We start from the raw sequence: 19,392 nt of genomic DNA on the forward strand, positions 1-19,392 counted from the left end.
ATGCCTTTCTCGGGCGAGGAGCGGAGCCTGCAGGGGATCTATAAGCCGGCAGCGCAGCAGCCGCCGGGGAGGGCGGCCGGCGGCGGCGGGGCCGTGCGCGCCGAGTGCTACACCAACCACACCTTCGTCTACGACGATGGCAGCTCCCGCAGGTAACCGCGGGGCCCCGGGCGGAGCGGCCCCCCGGGCGGAGCGGGTCCCCCGGGCGGAGCGGCCGCCGTCCCCCGTGGGCTCCCCCGAGCCCGCCCGGGCCGCATCCTGGGGGCTGCGGGGCGCCCCGGGGCTGGGGGAGGGCGGAGAGGCTGTGCCCCCCCCCCCACCGGGGCTGCGGGCCCCCGGGAGGAGCCGCGGGGCTGCGGCGCCCCCGCTCACCCCGTGTTGGCGGCTCCCCACGGGGCCGTGCCGAGGGTGGCTGTGGGGCGCCAGGGTCGGCTGCTCCCCTCCGCCCTGGGCTGCCGCAGCCCTTCCCAGGCCCCGTCTGTGGGGGAAAGTCTCTGCGGCGCTTGGGGGGCCCCTCTGCCAAGGGGGTTTTGCAAAGGCTGTCGCCTGCCGGCAATGCCCAGGTGCCCCCGAGCCTTCCCCGTTCGCGCCACGGGCCGTCGCCGCACCGCTGCGGTGGCTGACGTGGCTTGTCACAGGCCACGCTCCTGCTCTGAGCAGTTTTTATGCCGAGGTTAAAATGCCCAATGCAGCGGAGTAGGAGCGAGGTGCTGTGGGGATCCCCAGGAGCCGACGCCGCTCGCCTCCCGAGCCCGGGCAGCAGCAGCCGCCTGTCTTGCCAGGTCTCGGTCCCCTGGGAGGGGACGTGCGCTTGCTGCTGATGTGTCCCAGCTTCTGCTGATAGCTCCGTTGTGTTATCATTGATCCCATTATATTTACTGGTGCAGCTCTTCTGACTGTCACACTCATCAAATGTCAGCTTAACTGGGCAAATGAAGTGTGTGCATCAATTCAGACTTGGCAGATGGAGACCTTGGCTGGGTCTGTGCCCTGGGCCTCTCAGCGGTCGCATTCCTGTTGGCTGTCTTTTGTTTTTGTTTGTTTTGTTGTTGTTGTTTTTCATCTGCTCACTATGATTTAGGGAGACCATCTTTTATTCCTAAAAGACTGATAGAAAAAGAAGGAAGAATCTATTCAATAAAATCTCTAACTTTCAGAACATTGCCACTGACTGGGAAGTTGGTAAAATTCTTGAATATTGGTTCTTGTGCTTGAATCCCTCATTGTTTCCTCCCCTGCATCTTCTCTGCTGGAGGCACGATGTCTGATGAGACCAACAAGCCTTGTCGTGCCTCAGGAATTGGGACCGTCTGACTCCTGGAACCGCCACTCGGTTGCCTGTGTAGGGTTTGACACGTCAGGATGGCTGCATGCACCAAAATCCATTCACCAAACCCAGTTTCCTCAATTTGCACCTGTACTTTGTGTGTTTGCAGAAATTATGTCCTTGACTAGGTTTTCGGACGTGTCTCGGTGCATGCGAGAGAGAGAGAGAGAGAGATAAGACTGTTAGGCTGGGGACAGCAGCTTACGGAAGATTCGGACTCTAACGTTACAGGAAAATTGTGAGTGGCTCAGCTCAAACCACAGAGTTATTGCTCCTTGTTATTTATACTGCAGTGCTGCTCAGTCTCATTTATCCTCACCTAACACAGAACAACGACAAAATCCTTGTCTAAAGGTCTTCCCCCCTGCCTTTTTCAATCAGAAAAAGGAACTCTGATTTTTGTTGTACAGCTCACCACGTTTCTAAGCCCCTCTGGCTCTGAAGAGGTTGACGTGCCGTCGCTTTCCATGGCTCGTCTCACTCGCCTCCACTCACAGCCCTTTTGCTGCTCTTTCAGAGAAATTGAACCGGCTGGTTTAAGCTGTCAGGACTTGGCAGGGTTTCCCATAGCTGCCAGCTTTCCCAAGCTCCAGCTCTGTGTGGCCTTGATCTCTAATTCACTTTTGCAGTGATGCTATAGCTGAAGGATGATACGATCAGTGGGAACGGTCTAAAGAGCAAGAGGCAGAAGCAGACGGAGCAGTGTGTGCCACCTCCTGCCCGCTCTCACCAGGGGCCCGCGGGGTCCGCGAGCCCTCCCGGGGGGTTTTACCTCTGGTCACTTGCAAAGACCACGGAGGCAGCAACCTCCTGGTATTGAATCCGAGTTTGCAGGCTGATGGATGCAGAGTGCCCAGGGGAGAGCAGAGCTGTCTCCGCTGCGCGCTCGGGCACACACTCGGCGTTGTAGACAAGCGCGTCTGCTGCCAGCGTGTGCAGAAGGATGTGGGAGCCTGAATATGTTTGAGCTGCAAAGCTCTACAACATGTTAAATGTACCTGCAGCTAAACATCCGTGTTCAAGGAGCCTTTGGCTGTGCTGGCCCCGTTAAAACAACCCGAAGCCTGTATTGTTCCCCGTCCTTTGCAAATGTAGGCATGACCTGATAGCTGGTGAAGAGGAATTCCGTCTTCTCTCTTGCCTGAGTGTGGATGCGTGTGTGTAAATATCTATATGCTTTCTCACGGTCCTCTTTATAAGGGGACAATTGTCCGGAAAGCCTCTTCCAGGCAGAAGGCAAGGAATTAACTGTAAAAGCACTTAAAAATATGTTTGGAGAAAAAAATACACATTTCTGGCACCCAGAGGGTACAAATAACCTAAATTTTACTTTCCTCCCTCGTGGGAAATCTGGGTAAATGTTTCTACAAGGAGCTAGTCGGTTATTTAGAGGAATACAGGATTTCCTCCACGCTAGAAACTCTGCTTCCTCTGCCTTGCCCATGTAAGGGCACTCTGGTAAGGAGCAGTGATGAATGAGCGGCCATATGGAAGGGCTCATGCAAAAATAGCTGCGCAAGTAAGGGGGCCTGCGAGAAAAGCGGAGATGTGCAAGAGGAGACGTGGCTTTTCCCTCCGCTGCCTCCTGTAACTATGGCTTATTTAAGAAGGAAAAAGGTGAAACGAGAAGACATGCACGTATGACAGCCGGAGAAGGTATTTCGGGAGCCTGAGTCTTTGCGTTAGACGTATATGCCTTTTCTCAGGTCTGTGTTTTTAATGTCTCTTGCAGGAGATCTGTCTGCCTGGTAGATAGTGCCACACTGCTTAGGTTCAATGCTAATATTTATACTCGGAGTAAACAAGAGGGGTCCCGTGTCGAACTGGGCTGGCTCAGGTACCTCGCTGCGGGTTTGGGAGCGGGATGCGGAGAGAAGGTGGCTCCCGGCTCCGGCCGGCGTGGCGGTTCCCGCACAACCGCTCGGGCTGCCGAGGCTGGGGGCTGAAGAGCTGCAACCGGAGAAGTCCGTTAGCACCGCTAACGCGGCACCTCTGCGGCAAGTGTCACTGCTGGCGGTGGCCTGGCTCCCTCCACCTTGTCTGCAGGCAAAGATGTGGCGCCAGTGCGCGGTGCTTTGTAGCACTGTTGTTTTCACTTGTTTGTCGTGGATTTGGCTCAAAGGCTGTGACGGCTGCCCCGGCTATGGGCAGAGATGCGGTGCGGATGCTAGTCGTTCCCACTTCGGCTGCACCACCCCGCTTCCGCCCTCGCTCTGAGCTCTGCCCTTACGGATCCGAAGCGGCCGGCTCTGTCTTTCTCTGCCCTCTGTAGCGCCTTGGTTTTGACAGGGCCTGCGCCACGGTGGGGTCTGCCCTCAACGCGCTTAGACCCGGCAGCCAGGAGGGATCGCACTGGGATCGCTCCGGGAGCCGGAGGGATCGCACTTCCTGTCCTCTGGAATCACAGCGAGATTCGGAGCAGTGGTGGCTAGGTAAAAAATGCCTTTAGGCATTCCCTGCCTCCCTGGTCCTTCCTCCCTTGGTGTCCAAGGCAAGCTGTTTGCCTGCTCTCCTTGCTGGAGCCGAGGCCATCTGTGGGTTTCCAGGGCTCTGGCTGTATGAGGGTGCTTGGGAAGGCTGATCTGAATCCACTAAGGATGCGAATGCAAAAAAAGCATCGATTAAACTGGATTCATGCTCAGTGTGAACACTCTCCCAACCAGAACTGAAGTGGTTCTCCAAGGCTTCTGCTACACTTCAGATGTAACAAGTGAACCTTCTCGGTTTAGCACGAGAACAGTCCCTGTAGTTAAGAACCAGTAATTACCACTAAGTTTTTGATTTTCTGGAAATGAATGGGAAGATGCTTCTTTGGCAGAGTTTGCACTGAACCAGACTCTGTAGCTAATTAGTAACCAATTCTCCTAGGCAAGATTACTGGCTTAGACATTTATCAGCTTCCAAAAAGTCAATCTTGTGGATTGCAACAACTGTTGCTTTGGTTGGCAATGGGATCTTGGCCTCTCTGTGTTCCAGGCCTAATTGCAATAGAGAGCCATAAAACTACAGGGACGAACACCCTGTATTTTTGGAGCATTTATGTAGCGGAGATAAGAAGAAATTCTGCTCTTGTTTTCCTCAGCTGATTAGGAAAGGGAAGCATGCAGCCCTGGCAGGAGACGGAAATTCAGGGTTCAGCAAGCCTGTCAGTAGGCGGTGTTGCTGAAACTGCCGCAGGAGAGCACCCTCCGGTGCACATATGTCACTGGGAAAAGATTTCTGGAATTCCCCTGGTATTTCATTTAATGAAGGACATCCAGGCAAGCTAAATGTCCTCATTAGAAAAAGCTGTTGGGTTCTAGCATGGCTGTGTATCACCCTTAGCTGGAGAACAGCAAAGTAGGTCATTACCGATGTTCATGGCTCTTTCTGCTATGCAATAATATTTACTGCATCTGTTTGAATCCTTCCCATTCTCCATCGTGACCTCTTCCCGGCCTCCACGCCTGGTTCCCAAGTGCTGCACGAGATTTGTTTTGGAGACCCTTAGTGTTGCTCTTGCAGCGGTGCCAAACTGTGCTGGAGTGTGGAATGTCTCATTCATCCTTCTTGTGAATAAAACAGGCAACGGCCACACTGGTGTGGCCACAGGTGCCTCTGGCTGGGGGTCCTCTGGCGGTGGCCAGCGGCAGACACGGAGTACCGAGCCGTCCTTCCCGGGGTTGTGCTGCTGCAGCTTGTGGCGGTTGTCAGACTGGGATCCCGAGCTGGAGGTTGTACCCGCAGTTGTGCTTCAAGGACATGGATGGATGCCTCCTCCTAGAATTTGTCTAGTGCCTCTTGAACCCATTTGTATTTTCTGCCTCCACGACAGGCTTTGACTTCCCCGGTGCAATTGTGTGAAAACGTGTCATCTGCTGCCCTGCAGTTTCCCCGCAGCTCTTGCACTGCGTTCCCTGGTCATTTGGTCTGATTTCACCTGCCTCATCAAGTCTCTTTCCAGGCTAAAGACTCCTGATCTACTTAGTCTCTCCTTGTACAGAAAGCTTTACACCCCATTGCCATGTCTGTTGGCCTTCCCTGTGCCATATCGTCTTTGAGGAGGGGAACCAGAACTGTATGTGGCTCCCCTGTGGCTTTGGCCTGTAGTGTAACAGCCTGCCCAGTTGGATTCTGTATTCTTTTCCTAATTGTTGTTTTTTTTATTATTATTTTTTTTTAATTGACCACTGCTGATGCTCTGCTGTTGACTTCATGGTACTATCTACAATGACTTTGGCTCTTTTCTGAGTGCTAGTAGCTAATTTGCAGGCCTTGTGGTGTCTGAGGAGGAAGATGATTTTTCTCTGTGTGGATGATGATAATAATTTATGATGATTTTTGTCTGATGCTTTATCATCAGGTTACTCAGTATTGTAGGATCCTCCTGCAGCCCTTTAGAGTCAGCTTTAGGTTTGACTGTACTGGATAATTTGGAATCATCACCCTAATTTCTAAATCCACTGACTAGCAGAGAGCCTTGTGGAACCGCACAAATAATGTTTACTCCGGTGTTCCCCTTCTGTTTGTTTCCTGTCTTTTAACCCAGGAGATATCCTGCCTTTTGTCCCGCTGCATCCCTGGTCGGGCAGGTAGGTTGAAAAGCCTGCCTCTCGGGATTTATTTCTGTAAGTCTTTGTATCCCTGAACAGTATGAAAAGACTCTTTCTCCTCCCACGTCTCTCTATTATTTTCTGCTTTCAATAGAAAGGAATGTTCTACAGGGGTCTGAAGCTCAGAGAAGTTTCTCGTCCTCGCTTTGCCCCTAGCTGCTTACAGCCATTTGGGGTTGTGCAGAAGGGAGAATTTTCCAAGCAGATCATTAGCAAGAATTAGCATCTCCCTGATCTTGCTGCCTTTTTCTGATGTGAGCCTGAAAAACATTGTGCATTGGCAGATTTGGCAGAGCAAATCACAGCTCCCCGCTTGGGGCGGGGGGGAGTGGGACACCGCCAGGATCCTGTGCGGCGGGATAGCAGATGCCCTCTCGGTTCATGTGAGTAATGATTCTGCCACAAGCTCTGCTTTGAGTGACTCTGTTTGTTGATCCTGATGAGAGCTGGGAACAGTTAGCATTTTCCTGCTTGCATCCCGTAATTGACCAAGATGAGGGTTTTGGCTTGTTCCCAGGGTAGGATGGGTGGGATTGGCCCCAGGTGTGCCTCGTTTGGGAGGGAAGCCCTGGGAAAGACCTGATTGGGCAACAGGAAGAGGCAAAGGACCTTTAAGCCTCAGTTTAGCTAGAGCTAAACTTTTTTTTGTCTCCCAAGATGGAGGAAGGAGGTCTGCCTTTGCCTGCAAGAGAGTGTGCTGACCAGAAGGAGGTTGTGTTGGATAGATAGTATTTGTAGGGACCAAGAAGGTTTTTCATGGGCCAAGACCCACCTGGCTTTCTGGCCTTGCTTCCAGTGTCAGCAGCTGGAGAAGGAACCCCAGGGATAGCTGTTGGGTAAGTCTAGAGCAGTAAAAGGGTGATGTGTGTTCCCAATGTGGAGCAGGGTCTGAAAGGGCGCAAAGCCATGGGAAAGAGGGCACAGACCCCTGGGTCTGGTGGGGGAGGTTCCTTACTTGGGGGTCTCCAACTTGTGGACGACAGGCCACCCTGTAGCTGGGCTGTGAGCACGGCCACAGTGAGATAAGTGGTAACTAATGGCAGTAAGTAAGCGAGGTGCAGAGACTTGCTGTGTTGTTGATAAGAGTAATATTCCCCTTCTTGGGCAGGTAGTAGTAAAAGGGTTGGCCATTGATTCCAGGAACCGAGCAGGAGGTTGTGACAAGTGAATTTCTGTCTTTTTAGTTTAATAATCTGTTTAGGTTTAAGTTTGTTAGCAGTTGGTTGGCATGAATCGCAAGGCTGTTGTTATCCCTGTGTGCAGTAGCACCCCTATCATTAAAGGCCTGGTGATTTCCCGGCGGATTCTGGTGTGCAGCAGCCTGAGAAATCCCCAGCGGGGTTCACGGGGGCCTCGCAGTGAGGGAGCGTTAGTGAGGGATCGTTTTGTACTTTCAGCAGCGTTTGGTTTCGCAACCTCGGGAACGATTCTGCTTTGAAATGAACTCACATGCGTTCCCAGGCCGCCTCGCAGACCCAACACTGCGATAAGGACAGAGGGTCATGTCCTTGCAGGGGAAGGGCTGGGTACCCAGGGGAACCTGCACTTCAGCATCTAGCTCATATAAGGAAGATTTAGTTTAATGTTGTAATCCATAAATAGCCCCGGAGATCGCTGGGTCAGGAATTTCCCCGCTGGGTTAGCGACCTTGGCTCAGCAGACGTTTTTCAGGTTCTCACCTCCTTCAGCGGTTGGCCGCAGTTGAGATACGGAGACGTGCTTGTGGGCGTGCGGTTGCGTGAGCGGCTGTTCCCGAGGGTGTCTTCTGCAGGAAGGGCCCGCTGTGAGGGTGGCTCACTCTGCTGGAGCATGGTGCCACGCTGCCCCACGTGTGGGTCTGGGCTCCAAGCGGTGAGGGCTCAGCGTGGACTTCGGTCTCCACCTAATCTGCGCTCTATTTGCATATTTACACAATAGACTAAAACGGCTGCAAATGGACCATTAGGTTCTATTGTCTGGCTGTCATTCTATTCAAGAGTATTAAGCACTTGCTCCGTGCTGTCATTAGCTTCACTGTGGAGGCTGGAGCTTCGGCTAATGATTCAGCAGTGCATTGGGAAGGTGGCCTGCTCCCGCGGCGCGGCTCTCCCTGGGCGTCTGGGAGAGGGTTCTGTTGCCGACACCGTGCTGCTCAGGGTCTCCTCGAAATCCCCCTGGTCTGGTCTTGGGTTGTGGCTTTCCAAGGCAGAGGCTGTGTCCGTGTGCTTGGCGCGCAAGGGCGTCCTTTGGGTGATGGACACAACGATGCTTGCTCCAGCCAAGCACCCAAAGATGAGCCGCTCAGGGCCAGAGATCCTGAAATTTAATTCTTTGGCTAATATCTTGTAAAGCGAGACACAAGCGAGAGCTTTCCTCTCTAGCCTGGCTTGCAAAAGCAAAAATCCTGAGAATTCAGTGATGCCTGAAAACTGCTGGGCTTGGAAACCGGACCCTGGTCTAGTTCCCTGCACCAGCCATGTGAAACACTTCCCTTCAGCTTTATCTTTTGGTGCTAACAAACATGGCCAAGCACAGATCAGGAGACAAGTGCCTTTTCCCTCCAGGAGGCTCTTTGAGAGAGGCCCAAGCCTGTTTACCGCCTGCCAGAAGTCAGGGGATGTTTATTTGAATCGCAGCGTGTTGGCATGACGGACTGTCCCGGCCTCCCCTGCCTCCCTGCCCCGGGGTTGTTGAGGCTTTGCAGTCTCCCGGGGCGCTGGGCTGGGCTGTGAGCCTTCACCTCGCTCCCACGTCCTCCTTCCTCCGTGCCCTGGCTATTGCGTGTGTCCGCCTGGAAACTCGCCTCCCGCGGGGCCTGGGGCTGGGCACCCGAGCAGGGCGGTGGGGCCGCGTGTCGCCTCTCTGCCCGGTCCTCTCCCATCCGCGCCAAGGCCCTGGGCTGATGGAGAGCTTCACGTGGCCTTTCAGCCACCGGCACGGGACGAGCTGCCGGCACTGCCAATTCCCCTGTCACTCACGTGCTTGATGTGCTGTGTTTTTCTGTTGGGCTAAAACCGTGAAACGACTCCTCAATGGGGCTGGTTTTGGCTTCGGTGAGTTTTACCCTGTTGTATAAACTGTAAATGTGCATCAGGCCGGAAGGGAGCGAGGATATGTAGCGCTGAATTGTTAATACAGGGTTGTCTAATAAGAAAAATGACTCTGAACCTGGAAGGTACAATTTATACTTTTATCTTCTAGAAAATAGCATTGCCAGCAGGGGGAACATTTGTGGAGGTTTGCACTGACTCATACTTCCTGTTAATTTTCAACACGAAATACACAAAATGCTAGTTTTTCTCTGAGGCCTGTGGTGCTAAATTGCCTCTGGATGTATAAAGCTAAGCAACAGATGGATTTTTTTTTTTTCCAGAGGTCTGAGCAGTTCTGTAGAAGTTTCGAGCAACTGCAGCCCCTGACATAAACATTTCCGCTGCCCACAGATGCAAATTTGGATTCAGGAGTCCAATCCGGGAGACTAAGCAATGCTTTGGATATGACCATGGGGCTGTTCAGAGCCCTTTAAACTCTTTGAAATGAAGCATTAAATCCCTGACCATCTTACAATAACAAGAAGCTGATAAAACAATTAAATGGAAAGGAAAGCAGTTGGTTATGGACACAGAGAAATGCTCATGAAATAGAGAAAATGATCTTTTTAAATTTTATAAAACACCTATCTTTCCCTGTTTCCTTCTTTCTGTGTCAAGGTCAGTGCCTGGGTCTGTAGTGTCTGCCTTCTCAGACAGGTTCTCTTTTCCGTACGAGACGGCACAGTAACTTTGCAAGTTCATTAGTAATCTCGTCAGCCTGGTTTAGTCTGAGCCGTTTCCCTCCGTAAGTGCTCATTTCAACACTGCTCCGCACGAGTGTGGCAGGGGGAGGCTCTTCCCATGCATATTCCAGCATTTTTATTTCCCACTGATTATTTTTAAGACTGGGAGCTGTTTTGGATGCCATGAATTATCACTTGGTTATGCTGAGACTTGTGCTTAGAAAACGGAAAAAAATGTTCTTTATGTTGTACTTTGGGGGAGAAAAACCCAAACCGAAGGCTGCCGCTGGCCCCGTGCGTGCGCTTTTCCCCCCACGGAGCTCCCCAGAAGGGCTCTCGGGCCACACGTTGGTGCAGATCTTGTGTCGGTGGCTCCGGACATGTCGATCTGGGGTCCAGGAGAGATTTCTGTGAAGGACACTGAGTCACCATTATCTCTGGGAAGGGGGGATAAGGAGCTTGTCCTCCTCTTCTGACATCTGGAGACATGAGTAACAGTTACCGCAGGCGTTCGGGTGCTGTGGCACGGCGGCGTGGAAGCTGTGCGAGTGTTCACATAAATCCTTGCGAGAAAAGCCCTGTATAAGAGCAAAGCTCCATCGGCCAGAGGGGGTCACCTGAGGCTCAGGGCAGGACCCATCCGGAGCTGGGCTGAGCCCAGGGGTTGGTGTCTGGGTGAGTCTCCCGTGGGCGCCTCAGCGCGTGGTCTGTAAGCCCCCGTGGCCAGGGCCTGCTGCGGGTGCAACCCCAGGCTGCCGGGCAGCGCGCGGACACAGTAGGGAAGAGGGGATCTCGCCGGGGATCCAGCAGAACCGAGCGTCTCGTAGCCGAGGTGATAGGTGTGGATGAAGAATGATCAGATTGAGCTGAGTAATATGTGAGGTTCACTTCTTATGTGCAGTCATAACTGCAATTCTTTAAACATTTCAAGCTCTCCTCTAACAAAGAGCCGGTGGGATCGCTAACGCTGGGATACGCGTCGGCTGCGGTAACTTCAGGGCATGTTCTGTTATCATCTTTGGGCTTCTTTTCTTTCCTCCTCTTTAATGAAAGCAGGTTCTGCTAACTGAAGAGAAGGAGAGAAAGCCACAAGCATTTCAATTGCTCACTAGATGATAAAATAATGCCTGAACAAGCGCTGAACAATTTCTCCCCCTTCTCCAGTATTTCATACGCTAGTGTGGTTTTAAGATCTCCTGCTGTTCTACCCACTAAATAGGCTTGGGATGCAGGGGAGCAGGGAGAGGTATTTCCTTGCCTCTTATTTCAAGATTTTGGCTTTTGCTTTCCCCCACAGTGAGTGATGGGTCGCAGGTGGGCTCCGGCCAGCAGTGCCGGTGTGTTGGGACCAGCAGCTGCCCCAGGAGGCGAGGAGTTTCCAGGCTCTTCACCGCGCCGTGAAGTGCACATGACTAATGACAGCCTGGAGCGTTTGAGCCCAGCGGCAGGCGAGAGCCGGGCTGGACTCGCCTCTGTGGGTGCTGCGGGAGCGGGCTGAGCCCAGGTGCCTCGGCGCTGGCGAAGGCAGAAGAGCATCGCGCTGAGCCGGCGCGCGGGGCCTGCCTCTGCCGGGCTCCCTGGACTTCCTCTGGCGAGGCGCTCCCCTTGTGCGCCTGTTCGCACGCGTGCGCACCCCTCTGCCCGCTGCTTTCCTGCCCTGCATGGTCTCTGTCCTCTCCGGCCGTTCGGCCTGGTGCGTCCTGCTGCCGTGCCAGCTCGCTGCGCCTTCCTTGCCGGGAAACCCGTGCCAGCACAGGTGGCAGTCGCGTGTCACTGACACGGGAGGGGGTGCCGTCTTCCAGGCCAGCTCGCAAGAAAGAGCATGTGTTTCCCCTAAGCACTTGGGCCATTAGGAGACCCCACAGGGATGTCACTCAAAAAAAAGGGGGGGGGAATAGCTGTAACCCAGTAGCTATAAGAGCTGTGGGAGGAGAAGCAAATAAATGATGATTATATATATTTTAATAAATACAGAAAATGAAAGGGCAGAGTTTCCTGAATGGCTTTGTTTCCCAGGGAGGCTGGGGACAATGAAGACTTTGAGAGCCTGGCAGCTGCTGAGCTCGTCTTTACTGACGGGACCAGAGCTGGGGATGGGCCAGCAGCTCTACCTACGCATGAGTCGTGGGACCTGGTCCTTCTTGAAGGGGTGGCTGGAAACAAAGGTGAGGAGAAGGAAAGGGGATGGGACTTCCTTTCTGCTGGGCTCTGTTTGAAGGGAAAGTCAGAGGCCGGAGCGATTTCTCATTTGAAATGGCTGTTGGCTGGCGGGGGGACGTGGGGAGGGCAGGGAGCCTGGGGAAGCTCTGCAGCGGAGCCAAGAGCACGCTGCTTGCCATCAAGAGCTGGCTTCAGAGCGCCTGTTCGCGAGGGTGGAAGGAGGGCACATGTCCCAGCAGATGAGGGCTGGCTGCCAAACATCAATCAGCCTTGGAAAGGACCTTGCCCTAAGGACCTGGCTGGTGTCCTTCTTGGAGCCGGGAGAGTGGCAGGCTCCATTCCCTCATTATCTGGCGTCTCCGCAGCTCAGGATTGAAGGAGGACGGGCGTTTCTGTGGCTCAGAGCGATAGCAGTGCAGGGCTGGGCTCTGCGGCCATGGCTGGTGGGGGCAGGACGTGGCAGAGTGCTTGCTGTCCTCGGGGCCCTCTGAGCATAATCTAGACACAGTTGCCCTATGAGGGGTTTGCAGAAGGCCAGGAAAGAACAGTTCAACAGCTGGAGGCTCCTGTCCCACCAGTGCCCTCTTTCTACCTGGTAGGCTGCTTTTTGCAAAGCCACAGTGACAGTCGGACCGCCTGTTCATCTGAAGCAACAGGCTGTGCTGCAGACCCAGATGTCTGCCATCAGCAAGGGAAGTATCAGGCCCTACAGCTCTCTTGCTCCATCGTCGCTCCCGGCAAGGGGCTGCTCTTTCTGTACTGTTAGAGGGTGCCAGGAGCCAGCAGCAGTTGGCTAGTGCATTACAGTATGCACTGTACACTGAAGTGTGAGGAAAAATGGCTTTGCTTGGGCTGGAGATGTTGCGACTGGACACTAGGATCTCATTTTCCTGGCTACGCATCCAGAGTCCCTGGTTACTGGGGCAAGGATGGAGATGGGAGAGAGCTCCCAGCAGGACCTCATTCCTCTGGCTCCTTTTATAGCACCAAGCAGGGAGAGAGGAGGGCCTTAGACTGTATGTTATGTGAGGATTTGCCCCAGATGTAGGGTCAACTGTTTCTTCTCTTCATCCCCTAGAAGGAGGAGAGAAAGGGAATTCTGGGAGGTTCTTTAAAAACCTTTTGGTTCCTGCAGTCCCAGGGGCATCACTGAGAGCTTTGGAGCTCCCGATGGTGCCTGGCAGGTCAGAGCAATTGCATCATGGCATTTGCAGGTACCAGAATGGGGGGTTATGGGACCTGTTAATAGCCCTGGGCAGTGTGGGCTCGCTTTGCGATCCAAAGCAGTGTCTGTGGCACGTAGCAGGCAAGGAAGCACAAGAGGAACTTAGATTTCCTTCCTCATCACTGTTATATATAGTTCCCCCTCCCAAAGATAACAACAGAAATCCTGAAATGCGTGGTAACACGCTACCAGCCCTTGGCGTTTCCCCTGGGGCGAAGCTGTCTCTCGGGCGGTGAGAACCTGAACAGGCTCTGGAGCGCTCTGCAGAGCGCGAGGAGTGTCGCAGAGCACCCCGCGGCCAGGCGCTGGCACCGGCAGATGCATGGGCTATCACTGGTCTGCTGCGTGTGTTTTCAGTCTCTGGAGACCGTGTCGTCAGCAGCATGGCTTTTGTGTGTGCCCTGTGTTGAAATGCAGCTAGGGAAGAGCAGGACTGCGACCAGCCCACGCCTGAGAAATCTTACTGAGGAAAACCAAGGTTGGTGCAGCTCTGAGGCTCCTGGCAAAGCACCTTCTAAGGGGCACCTGTGTTTGCTAAAATAGGAGAGTGACTGTGTCTGGCTCCAGTTTAGCAGTAGGAGAGATCCAAGGGAGATCTTGTCTGGCTCGTGCTCAGCTTGATCCCTGTTTCTCTGTTCCCAAGACGCTGAGCAGTAGGGTAAGCCCCTCGAGGCGTGCTGATGGCTGCTGGGGAGCTGGCCAAGCTGTCGGGAGGCAGTGTCGTAGTGAGGAAGTGGAAGAGAGTTGCGATTTCCATATGCCGATTACAACGTGCATTTTTAGTTGTACATGGTTCTGGAGAAAGGAAGGGAAGGCAAGATAAAAATAAAGCTGCAGTCCTGTATTTAGCTATAAATCACTCTGGGATTTTTTTTCAGTAGTATTTGAAGACTGTGCAATAAAAATTCTTGTTCATGAATTTTTTATTTTATACCACCAGTGCTTGGAAGAACCAGCTGGATTTTTGTGGCGTCTCTGTAGCTCAGAATTCCCTGTGTTTGGGGAGAGAGGAGGGTTGCAAAATCTTTATGCTGATGTAAAGAAATTTGTGTGTGGTGCAGTAGCATTTCTTTCTAAGACAGTGGTTGTATCTTAAAGTCACTGTCTAATAAAGACGTTTTCAGCAAATAGGTGTGTACAATATTTGTCTTACTTATTTGCTGAACCTTCATCTAAAGCTGGAATAAACAAATGTGCCAAATTTTAAAATTTCTGAATGATCTTATATGCAAGAATAAAAGAATATATTCAAAGCTTAGCTCGTACTGTGGATATATGAGAACAGACTTGGATGCAAATACATAGCAGCAGTTGTGTTTCCAGAGATACTGATATCATTAGATTTTTTTATTATAATTTCTTAACACTAATGAAGGATAGCTGTAAATATTTGCTTTGTTTCACAAATTTGACACATGATCTGAGGCCAAGAGAGATTGATTAATTGAGGTAAAAAGAATCACATGGAATTTAAAAAACCAAAGGTTTTACACTTAGAATAATTGTGTACAGGTATGAGCAGCCTCAGCTCTCAGCGGGTACAGAATAATTTTCCAGAGCTCAGTCCGTGACGAAGCTGCCTGTCTGAACGCTGGGCAGTGAGAGCCGTGGGCAATGCGAGATGCGGTGGTAGCTCTATGGAAAGGTGCCCTTTCCATGTGGCAGTCTGTGTCTGTAGCCCTGCAGCCTTAGCGGTCTTTCCTCTAGGAGAGACAGCAGCATGCTCTTTTAAACAGGCACTTAACCATCAATGGAGTTTACTGTGCGAGACAATCTCCTTCAAATGGATTTATAATTGGAGGAAGGAACCTGATCCCCCATTTTAAAATATGAGTTATCGTAAGAGATTGGTATGATTTCCTCCCCCTTCTCCCCCCAAAAGTCCAGTTTTAGGATGTTATCTTGGCCTCACAGCAGTAATAAATCACATTTGGGCCAGCAACTTTGCTGGAGGTAGCCTGGTGAAATTATCTTTTTGATGTATCGTAGTTAAGCTTTAAGAGGAAAGGCTTGCTTGTGGCTTTGTTGTTAGATCAGTATTAGATCCCCCTTTGCAATGTGGGCTAGAGATGGTCAGCTAACTTTATACTTGTATCAATCTATATCTAGAAGGAGTCCTTGATTTGGCAGGAATTTGGCCTAATTTCTCTTAAAGACCAAGTTTTGGATCAATTTATATCCTAGAATAACCTCCCTGAAGCCCAAGGCTCTGCACAGATGTGTGACTCAGTGCAGAGCCTTGACTGCAGTGTGTGGATGGCAGCTAAAAGGAATTGAAAAGCTCTGGGGGTATAGAATTAAGTGGCAAACAGCAGTGAAAATCGCCCAAAGTGCTGAGACTGAGCTCAGTTATCTTCTGGGGCTGTGTTCAGCAGAAATGCTATGTGCTGGTTGCTCTTCCAGAAACTCAGGAGCAGCAGCTGATGAGGATTTTAGAGCCTAGTCAGCTGGGAAGTTATTTACATGGGTTTGAGTTGTTAAAGGTGTAAAACAGTCGGAAGACCCTGAGATCACATCTCTGCAGCATGCAGCAAAAAAATAGGTGTTGTCTTATTGCCAATTTTGTGTTAAGCTGTTGAAGCTCTTTTGCCTTTAGATAGCTTAAATGCTATGTACTGGAGGCAAAGCCATGGGAAGATGGTAGGATTTGGTCTTGTAGGCGCTTTGGGTGAGACCCTAGGAAGTGCATCTGACAGGAGCGGAGCCTTTCAGCCTTTTGTCTGCCTTGCACTCTGGAGTTACTTGTGAGGGACAAAGAAGCAGCTTACTGCCAAGGCACCGGTCTCCTCCTCTTCTAAGCCCTTCCTGCCTGCCCCGCTTTTCACAAAGGGCTCATGGAATTGAAGTTACTCTGGTGGCACAAATTAATTTCACTGATGAAGCCAGGTCCTAAAGGGTCAGGACCAGTGATCTTGCCTTGTGCATCTGTATGCAGGCTTCACAGCACTGAAGGGCTTTATTGTCTTGTGAAGGGAAGTTTCAGTTATGGTTTGAAAAAGGAGAGAAAAGACAAGCTCTTAACCATCTTGAATAATGTTTTGAGAGCTGTTCGGGTTTCATCTGTCTTTTCTGTGTGGCAGGGCAGTGTCCTCAGAAAGCTGCATGTAGGTGACCATAGACAGCCCTCTCTGCGCCTTGGGTCTCACCCAGGCATTTTTGAGACCCTCTGTGCTCACAGAGACATCAGCATGCTGAGGAATGGGTGATATATCCTCCTGGCCATGCCACTTGGCAGCTGGACAGATAACTGACTCATCAGTGTTCATGGTTTCTCATTTAATACTGGGGCTGTCCGGATGATTTAAGCGCCAGCCATCCGGAGAGGAGGTTGTGCTTATGCTTCCAGCAGTGTTACAGTGCCATCTCCTTGTCTCCCTCCCATCCATACTTTTCCTTGTGGCAGGAGGGTGGGGGGTGGATCTCGGTTTTGTTGTCAGCTGTAGATCTTTCTTGCAAAGGGTTTTATTTCCTCCCGGCGACTGGGATTTTTCATTGGCTCCTCTTATGCTCCTTTGTTTGCCTGCTGAGAAACAAATGTCCTGTGCACAGCGCTGCCGGGCGCAGCGGGCTGCGGGGCGTGCCGGGGGAGCGCGCTCCGCGCCGTGCCCACCCCGGCGGCCCCACGCGTGAGGCCGGCGGAGCCCTGCGGCCGCCCCGTCCCACTCATGCCCCCGAGGGGAGCGCTCTGCCGGGGGGGCACGGCCGCCTGCCCCGCAATGTAATTGCAGCCGGGGGGCTGCGAGCCTCCCCTGGCGCAGGGGCAGCGGCGGGCGCTGCGGGCTGTGCGGGGCCGGCCCCGGGGGTGGTGCCGAGGCGGGGGCGGGCGGCGGGGGCGGGCAGGGCAGGGCGCCCCCCCATTGCCGCTGCCCCCTTCTCTCCCGCAGGCTCTCGTCGCCCGGCGGCTGCGGCGGCGGGGACGGCGGCGGGAGCCGCAAGAGCGGGGTCATTCTGGACATCGCCGCCCTGAAGATGACGGAACTGGAGTCCGAGGTGCTGCCACTGCCACCCCGATACCGCTTCCGCGACTTGCTGCTGGGGGACCAGTCCTTCCAGAGCGACGACAGGTGCGGGGGGTGCCGGGGGGGTGGGGGGGGGCAGGGACACACACCGGGGAGATGCACACTCCGGGATGCGTACCTGGGGAGGCACTCACACCGGGGATGGGGACACGTACCTGGGACGCACACCGGGGATGGACACACACACGCACACGCACCCCGGGACGGGGACACATAGCTGGGGACTCGCACCCGCACCGGGGGGCGGGGGGGGGACATGGCGCTCTCCGTGGTGCTGATGCCCGCCCGGCTCGGAGCTCGCCGTGGTGCTGAGGCCCGCCGCGCGCGGAGCTCTCCGCGGTGCTGACGGCCGCTTCCTTGCGTGGCTGCCTTGGCTGGTGGCGGGGCACGGGCTGGCGGCACGGGGGTATGGGCGTGCGGGGGCTGGCGGGCATTGGCATGTGGGGTGTGTCGGAGTTGACGAGCATTGGGATGTGGGGCTTGAAGGAGCTGGTGGGCGTGGGGAGGTGTATGGGTGTCCTGGGGCTGTGGACTTGAGTTGTTTGTGGGTACGCCTGGGCCAGTGGGCTTTGGGATGTTTGTGGGCCTTCTAGGGATGGAAGACACTGGGAAGTGTATGGATATGTCCGAGAGTGTGTGGGCATGCCAGAGCTGGTGGGCAATGGGAATGTGTGGGCATGCTGAGGCTCATGTGCTCTGGGAGCCTCAGACACTGAGATGTGTGGATATGCTGGGCAGTCTGCCATGTCTGGGAGTCCCATGAGGGGTGAGAAGGAGGAAGAGGGACAGGTCTCTGGAAGATGCCTGGGGCACAGATGGTGAGATGAGTGGCTGGTGTAACTCCCTGTCACACCATGTGCAGAGTTTGGGCTGAGTGCATGCATTTATTTAGCAGAACAGGCTGGCTGAGTCTTACCTCCAAGGCTGCCTTTGCAGCAGGGAATGCTGATGGGAGCAGAGTGACTCCAAACAGTCACTGTGGATGCGGCACAATTCTTTCTTGGGCTGTCTAGGGAAATGGCCTATGTGGGTTGAGTGCCAAGTGCCATTCCTCTCTGGTTGGCAGGGATTTGTTACTAGGTTGACTGAGCTAAAGCCAAAAGAGGAATGTCATGCGTGGCAAGTGAATCCCTTGAGGGGAGCAGTTAAATGAAAAGTATCAAGAACAGCCATCCCTTCAACTCCTTTCGTATCTTAAAAATCAAGGAGCTACAGTGTGGGGGGTGTCAACAAGATTGTCATCTTTTCCCACCAATTAACTGCATGTTATAATCAATGAGAGCTGTAACTCTTGTTGAAATAAATCTTCAGCTGCTGCTGAGTTAGTTTTTGGGTAGCTGCTGTGTATCTGGTACACCTGTATAAAGGCTTTCATGCATCTGTGTTAAAAGGTAGTTCTGTTTTTTTATGTACTTAAGTGTCAGACATATAAAAATATGTGAATGCGTGTTTGAGAATGTGGGATTTACCAGCGTCCTAAATAAGCAAACCTATTTGTCATTGCTGCATAGGAATTAATCCTTCTCAAAAATGAGTCTGTGATCTCAAGATTTTGATGTCTGTATTTCCTTAATAGGCATTTAAAAATTAATATAGATTTATGGCATCAGGTGGGAGTCCGATTGGAAATTCCTGCTATAAAAACCCTCTGGATTTCAGAATGGTTGTGATCTGGATCATTTGGATAAGTATGAAGGTCACAGTTATGATAGTTTTCATTTTTAAGTATTTGGGAAGGATCTGCAATACTGAAGACAGCGATTGCAGATTGTGTGTTTATTCAGGATTCTACTGGTATTAACCATTAGTCTCCATTTTCATCTGGACTTGAGCATTCCTTATTCAGAATCTCTCTTTATTTTTAGTGTGGAGACACTCTGGATTATGCTGGCAAATCCATTAGCTTTGTTTCTCAAGATGTCTTTGTTTCACTGTTTCTTTGGTGTTGCTATTTCTAGTTTTTTTGACTTCTCTCTTCATTTAGAAAATACTGAAAATTTCACATTGTGTTTCAAATCTATGAACACGCATCTCTTATTCATATGTAGTCTGGTTGACTTAACTGGGAGTTGAGGTGAACCACTGCTGTAGGCCTTTGGAGATGTTACTTTTAGGCATCAGTTGCAGTACAAGTCATTAATGACACTGGGACCTTATAGCTGAAGCAGACTCTCCAGAGCAATCATAACTAGTAGATTATTAGTCTGCTCTGAACCAACTGAATAAGTAGCTGATTTAATCTAGCAGAAGAAAAGGGGAAAGCCTTTCTGGCTTTGCTGTGTTTATAAATACTAAGCAGCTCAGAGATCTGCTTT

The 19,392-nt window shown here is 52.2% G+C and overlaps 1 protein-coding gene across 1 annotated transcript in view; it reads left to right on the forward strand.

The window, feature by feature from the left end:
• The window catches only part of KCNT1 (potassium sodium-activated channel subfamily T member 1), an 85,228-nt gene continuing 65,836 nt past the window's right edge, over positions 1-19,392 (forward strand). Inside the window, exons 1-3 of the mRNA XM_067309350.1 lie at positions 1-152; positions 3,060-3,164; positions 16,943-17,122. Coding sequence (XP_067165451.1) covers positions 1-152; positions 3,060-3,164; positions 16,943-17,122 — 437 coding nt within the window. The remainder of the gene's footprint in view (positions 153-3,059; positions 3,165-16,942; positions 17,123-19,392) is intronic.

This window comes from Apteryx mantelli, chromosome 21 (assembly GCF_036417845.1).
Source record: "Apteryx mantelli isolate bAptMan1 chromosome 21, bAptMan1.hap1, whole genome shotgun sequence".
NCBI lineage: Eukaryota > Metazoa > Chordata > Aves > Apterygiformes > Apterygidae > Apteryx > Apteryx mantelli.